General features: G+C 72.1%; 1 protein-coding gene across 1 annotated transcript in view; it reads right to left on the bottom strand.

Annotated features, from left to right (window-relative positions):
* The window catches only part of LOC103922159, a 25,823-nt gene that overhangs the window by 15,273 nt on the left and 3,088 nt on the right, over positions 1 to 7,462 (bottom strand). Inside the window, exon 3 of the mRNA XM_009330245.1 lies at positions 6,728 to 6,860. Within this exon, the coding sequence (XP_009328520.1) occupies positions 6,728 to 6,860 (133 nt within the window). The remainder of the gene's footprint in view (positions 1 to 6,727; positions 6,861 to 7,462) is intronic.

Genomic DNA, 7,462 nt, shown 5'->3' with positions numbered 1-7,462 from the left:
CACATGCACTGCGCCCTGCCCATGCTCACACTGCACACATGCAATGCACCCTGCCCACGCATGCACTGTACACATGCAAGCGCTGCCCACGCACGCACCGCCCAGGCTCGGTGTCCCCATGCACGGCACACACGCACTGCACCCTGCCCACGCACACACTGCACAGACTCCGTGTCCCCGTGCACTGCACACACGCACTGCACCCACACACTGCACACACGCACTGCACCCTGCCCATGCACACACTGCACAGACTCCGTGTCCCCGTGCACTGCACACATGCACTGCACACACGCACTGCACCCTGCCCACGCACACACTGCACAGACTCCGTGTCCCTGTACACTGCACACATGTACTGTGCCCTGCCCATGCACACACTGCCCAGACTCCGTGTCCCCGTGCACTGCACTCACGCACTGCGCCCTGCCCATGCTCACACTGCACACATGCAATGCACCCTGCCCATGCATGCACTGTACACATGCAAGCGCTGCCCACGCACGCACCGCCCAGGCTCGGTGTCCCCATGCACTGCACCCACGCACTGCACCCTGCCCACACGCACTGTGCCCTGCCCACACACAGGCTGCACAGACTCGGTGTCCCCAGGCACTGCACACATGCACTGCGCCCTGCCCATGCTCACACTGCACACATGCAATGCACCCTGCCCACGCATGCACTGTACACATGCAAGCGCTGCCCACGCACGCACCGCCCAGGCTCGGTGTCCCCATGCACGGCACACACGCACTGCACCCTGCCCACGCACACACTGCACAGACTCCGTGTCCCTGTGCACTGCACACACGCACTGTGCCCTGCCCACACGCACACTGCACAGACTCCGTGTCCCTGTACACTGCACACATGTACTGTGCCCTGCCCATGCACACACTGCCCAGACTCCGTGTCCCCGTGCACTGCACTCACGCACTGCGCCCTGCCCATGCTTGACACGCGTGGGCACGGGGCCTCCCGCTGCCCCGGCACGCTTGTGCACAGGGCCTCCCACTGACACGCGTGGGCACGGGGCCTCCCGCTGCCCCGGCACGCTTGTGCACAGGGCCTCCCACTGACACGCGTGGGCACGGGGCCTCCCGCTGCCCCGGCACGCTTGTGCACAGGGCCTCCCACTGACACGCGTGGGCACGGGGCCTCCCGCTGCCCCGGCACGCTTGTGCACAGGGCCTCCCACTGACACGCGTGGGCACGGGGCCTCCCGCTGCCCCGGCACGCTTGTGCACAGGGCCTCCCACTGACACGCGTGGGCACGGGGCCTCCCGCTGCCCCGGCACGCTTGTGCACAGGGCCTCCCACTGACACGCGTGGGCACGGGGCCTCCCGCTGCCCCGGCACGCTTGTGCACAGGGCCTCCCACTGACACGCGTGGGCACGGGGCCTCCCGCTGCCCCGGCACGCTTGTGCACAGGGCCTCCCACTGACACGCGTGGGCACGGGGCCTCCCGCTGCCCCGGCACGCTTGTGCACAGGGCCTCCCACTGACACGCGTGGGCACGGGGCCTCCCGCTGCCCCGGCACGCTTGTGCACAGGGCCTCCCACTGACACGCGTGGGCACGGGGCCTCCCGCTGCCCCGGCACGCTTGTGCACAGGGCCTCCCACTGACACGCGTGGGCACGGGGCCTCCCGCTGCCCCGGCACGCTTGTGCACAGGGCCTCCCACTGACACGCGTGGGCACGGGGCCTCCCGCTGCCCCGGCACGCTTGTGCACAGGGCCTCCCACTGACACGCGTGGGCACGGGGCCTCCCGCTGCCCCGGCACGCTTGTGCACAGGGCCTCCCACTGACACGCGTGGGCACGGGGCCTCCCGCTGCCCCGGCACGCTTGTGCACAGGGCCTCCCACTGACACGCGTGGGCACGGGGCCTCCCGCTGCCCCGGCACGCTTGTGCACAGGGCCTCCCACTGACACGCGTGGGCACGGGGCCTCCCGCTGCCCCGGCACGCTTGTGCACAGGGCCTCCCACTGACACGCGTGGGCACGGGGCCTCCCGCTGCCCCGGCACGCTTGTGCACAGGGCCTCCCACTGACACGCGTGGGCACGGGGCCTCCCGCTGCCCCGGCACGCTTGTGCACAGGGCCTCCCACTGACACGCGTGGGCACGGGGCCTCCCGCTGCCCCGGCACGCTTGTGCACAGGGCCTCCCACTGACACGCGTGGGCACGGGGCCTCCCGCTGCCCCGGCACGCTTGTGCACAGGGCCTCCCACTGACACGCGTGGGCACGGGGCCTCCCGCTGCCCCGGCACGCTTGTGCACAGGGCCTCCCACTGACACGCGTGGGCACGGGGCCTCCCGCTGCCCCGGCACGCTTGTGCACAGGGCCTCCCACTGACACGCGTGGGCACGGGGCCTCCCGCTGCCCCGGCACGCTTGTGCACAGGGCCTCCCACTGACACGCGTGGGCACGGGGCCTCCCGCTGCCCCGGCACGCTTGTGCACAGGGCCTCCCACTGACACGCGTGGGCACGGGGCCTCCCGCTGCCCCGGCACGCTTGTGCACAGGGCCTCCCACTGACACGCGTGGGCACGGGGCCTCCCGCTGCCCCGGCACGCTTGTGCACAGGGCCTCCCACTGACACGCGTGGGCACGGGGCCTCCCGCTGCCCCGGCACGCTTGTGCACAGGGCCTCCCACTGACACGCGTGGGCACGGGGCCTCCCGCTGCCCCGGCACGCTTGTGCACAGGGCCTCCCACTGACACGCGTGGGCACGGGGCCTCCCGCTGCCCCGGCACGCTTGTGCACAGGGCCTCCCACTGACACGCGTGGGCACGGGGCCTCCCGCTGCCCCGGCACGCTTGTGCACAGGGCCTCCCACTGACACGCGTGGGCACGGGGCCTCCCGCTGCCCCGGCACGCTTGTGCACAGGGCCTCCCACTGACACGCGTGGGCACGGGGCCTCCCGCTGCCCCGGCACGCTTGTGCACAGGGCCTCCCACTGACACGCGTGGGCACGGGGCCTCCCGCTGCCCCGGCACGCTTGTGCACAGGGCCTCCCACTGACACGCGTGGGCACGGGGCCTCCCGCTGCCCCGGCACGCTTGTGCACAGGGCCTCCCACTGACACGCGTGGGCACGGGGCCTCCCGCTGCCCCGGCACGCTTGTGCACAGGGCCTCCCACTGACACGCGTGGGCACGGGGCCTCCCGCTGCCCCGGCACGCTTGTGCACAGGGCCTCCCACTGACACGCGTGGGCACGGGGCCTCCCGCTGCCCCGGCACGCTTGTGCACAGGGCCTCCCACTGACACGCGTGGGCACGGGGCCTCCCGCTGCCCCGGCACGCTTGTGCACAGGGCCTCCCACTGACACGCGTGGGCACGGGGCCTCCCGCTGCCCCGGCACGCTTGTGCACAGGGCCTCCCACTGACACGCGTGGGCACGGGGCCTCCCGCTGCCCCGGCACGCTTGTGCACAGGGCCTCCCACTGACACGCGTGGGCACGGGGCCTCCCGCTGCCCCGGCACGCTTGTGCACAGGGCCTCCCACTGACACGCGTGGGCACGGGGCCTCCCGCTGCCCCGGCACGCTTGTGCACAGGGCCTCCCACTGACACGCGTGGGCACGGGGCCTCCCGCTGCCCCGGCACGCTTGTGCACAGGGCCTCCCACTGACACGCGTGGGCACGGGGCCTCCCGCTGCCCCGGCACGCTTGTGCACAGGGCCTCCCACTGACACGCGTGGGCACGGGGCCTCCCGCTGCCCCGGCACGCTTGTGCACAGGGCCTCCCACTGACACGCGTGGGCACGGGGCCTCCCGCTGCCCCGGCACGCTTGTGCACAGGGCCTCCCACTGACACGCGTGGGCACGGGGCCTCCCGCTGCCCCGGCACGCTTGTGCACAGGGCCTCCCACTGACACGCGTGGGCACGGGGCCTCCCGCTGCCCCGGCACGCTTGTGCACAGGGCCTCCCACTGACACGCGTGGGCACGGGGCCTCCCGCTGCCCCGGCACGCTTGTGCACAGGGCCTCCCACTGACACGCGTGGGCACGGGGCCTCCCGCTGCCCCGGCACGCTTGTGCACAGGGCCTCCCACTGACACGCGTGGGCACGGGGCCTCCCGCTGCCCCGGCACGCTTGTGCACAGGGCCTCCCACTGACACGCGTGGGCACGGGGCCTCCCGCTGCCCCGGCACGCTTGTGCACAGGGCCTCCCACTGACACGCGTGGGCACGGGGCCTCCCGCTGCCCCGGCACGCTTGTGCACAGGGCCTCCCACTGACACGCGTGGGCACGGGGCCTCCCGCTGCCCCGGCACGCTTGTGCACAGGGCCTCCCACTGACACGCGTGGGCACGGGGCCTCCCGCTGCCCCGGCACGCTTGTGCACAGGGCCTCCCACTGACACGCGTGGGCACGGGGCCTCCCGCTGCCCCGGCACGCTTGTGCACAGGGCCTCCCACTGACACGCGTGGGCACGGGGCCTCCCGCTGCCCCGGCACGCTTGTGCACAGGGCCTCCCACTGACACGCGTGGGCACGGGGCCTCCCGCTGCCCCGGCACGCTTGTGCACAGGGCCTCCCACTGACACGCGTGGGCACGGGGCCTCCCGCTGCCCCGGCACGCTTGTGCACAGGGCCTCCCACTGACACGCGTGGGCACGGGGCCTCCCGCTGCCCCGGCACGCTTGTGCACAGGGCCTCCCACTGACACGCGTGGGCACGGGGCCTCCCGCTGCCCCGGCACGCTTGTGCACAGGGCCTCCCACTGACACGCGTGGGCACGGGGCCTCCCGCTGCCCCGGCACGCTTGTGCACAGGGCCTCCCACTGACACGCGTGGGCACGGGGCCTCCCGCTGCCCCGGCACGCTTGTGCACAGGGCCTCCCACTGACACGCGTGGGCACGGGGCCTCCCGCTGCCCCGGCACGCTTGTGCACAGGGCCTCCCACTGACACGCGTGGGCACGGGGCCTCCCGCTGCCCCGGCACGCTTGTGCACAGGGCCTCCCACTGACACGCGTGGGCACGGGGCCTCCCGCTGCCCCGGCACGCTTGTGCACAGGGCCTCCCACTGACACGCGTGGGCACGGGGCCTCCCGCTGCCCCGGCACGCTTGTGCACAGGGCCTCCCACTGACACGCGTGGGCACGGGGCCTCCCGCTGCCCCGGCACGCTTGTGCACAGGGCCTCCCACTGACACGCGTGGGCACGGGGCCTCCCGCTGCCCCGGCACGCTTGTGCACAGGGCCTCCCACTGACACGCGTGGGCACGGGGCCTCCCGCTGCCCCGGCACGCTTGTGCACAGGGCCTCCCACTGACACGCGTGGGCACGGGGCCTCCCGCTGCCCCGGCACGCTTGTGCACAGGGCCTCCCACTGACACGCGTGGGCACGGGGCCTCCCGCTGCCCCGGCACGCTTGTGCACAGGGCCTCCCACTGACACGCGTGGGCACGGGGCCTCCCGCTGCCCCGGCACGCTTGTGCACAGGGCCTCCCACTGACACGCGTGGGCACGGGGCCTCCCGCTGCCCCGGCACGCTTGTGCACAGGGCCTCCCACTGACACGCGTGGGCACGGGGCCTCCCGCTGCCCCGGCACGCTTGTGCACAGGGCCTCCCACTGACACGCGTGGGCACGGGGCCTCCCGCTGCCCCGGCACGCTTGTGCACAGGGCCTCCCACTGACACGCGTGGGCACGGGGCCTCCCGCTGCCCCGGCACGCTTGTGCACAGGGCCTCCCACTGACACGCGTGGGCACGGGGCCTCCCGCTGCCCCGGCACGCTTGTGCACAGGGCCTCCCACTGACACGCGTGGGCACGGGGCCTCCCGCTGCCCCGGCACGCTTGTGCACAGGGCCTCCCACTGACACGCGTGGGCACGGGGCCTCCCGCTGCCCCGGCACGCTTGTGCACAGGGCCTCCCACTGACACGCGTGGGCACGGGGCCTCCCGCTGCCCCGGCACGCTTGTGCACAGGGCCTCCCACTGACACGCGTGGGCACGGGGCCTCCCGCTGCCCCGGCACGCTTGTGCACAGGGCCTCCCACTGACACGCGTGGGCACGGGGCCTCCCGCTGCCCCGGCACGCTTGTGCACAGGGCCTCCCACTGACACGCGTGGGCACGGGGCCTCCCGCTGCCCCGGCACGCTTGTGCACAGGGCCTCCCACTGACACGCGTGGGCACGGGGCCTCCCGCTGCCCCGGCACGCTTGTGCACAGGGCCTCCCACTGACACGCGTGGGCACGGGGCCTCCCGCTGCCCCGGCACGCTTGTGCACAGGGCCTCCCACTGACACGCGTGGGCACGGGGCCTCCCGCTGCCCCGGCACGCTTGTGCACAGGGCCTCCCACTGACACGCGTGGGCACGGGGCCTCCCGCTGCCCCGGCACGCTTGTGCACAGGGCCTCCCACTGACACGCGTGGGCACGGGGCCTCCCGCTGCCCCGGCACGCTTGTGCACAGGGCCTCCCACTGACACGCGTGGGCACGGGGCCTCCCGCTGCCCCGGCACGCTTGTGCACAGGGCCTCCCACTGACACGCGTGGGCACGGGGCCTCCCGCTGCCCCGGCACGCTTGTGCACAGGGCCTCCCACTGACACGCGTGGGCACGGGGCCTCCCGCTGCCCCGGCACGCTTGTGCACAGGGCCTCCCACTGACACGCGTGGGCACGGGGCCTCCCGCTGCCCCGGCACGCTTGTGCACAGGGCCTCCCACTGACACGCGTGGGCACGGGGCCTCCCGCAGCGGCACATGGGCACAGGGCGCGCACACAGCTGTTGCACGCTCGCATGTGCACTGAGACGGGCACAGGCACGTGCACACTCACTTGCACACACACACACTGGAACACGTGGGCATGCACACGGGCAGAGTCGTGCACACACTGGTGCACACACATATGCATGCTTGCACACGTGCGCACACACACACGTGTGCACATGCACCCGTGTATAAGCATGCACATGCATGCACACATATGCACACACACATGCATGTGCATGCATGAACACACAGACACGCACACACGTGCACACACACGTACAAATGCACACACGTGCACACAGGTGTGCATACATGCACACATACACGCGCACACGCACTCGTGCATGCACACGCGCACACGTGCAGGCACAGGCACGCACACACGTGCACATGCACACACACACACACACTTGTGCGCACACGTGCACACATGTACACACGCACACACATGTGCACACACACAGAGGAGCACACATGTACACATACACATGCAGACGTGTGCACATGCACACACACGTGCACACGCACACACAGGCACACATGTACACATACACATGCAGACGTGTGCACATGCACACACACACGTGCACACACACGTGCACACGCACACACGGAGCACACACGTACACATACACATGCAGACGTGTGCACATGCGCACACACACGTGCACACACACGCGCAAATGTGCACACACGTGTGCAGAGACCCCCACCCACACGCAG

This window comes from Pygoscelis adeliae, unplaced genomic scaffold (genome assembly GCF_000699105.1).
Source record: "Pygoscelis adeliae isolate BGI_AS28 unplaced genomic scaffold, ASM69910v1 Scaffold328, whole genome shotgun sequence".
Lineage (NCBI taxonomy): Eukaryota > Metazoa > Chordata > Aves > Sphenisciformes > Spheniscidae > Pygoscelis > Pygoscelis adeliae.
This window is presented reverse-complemented; position numbering and strand designations above follow the sequence as displayed.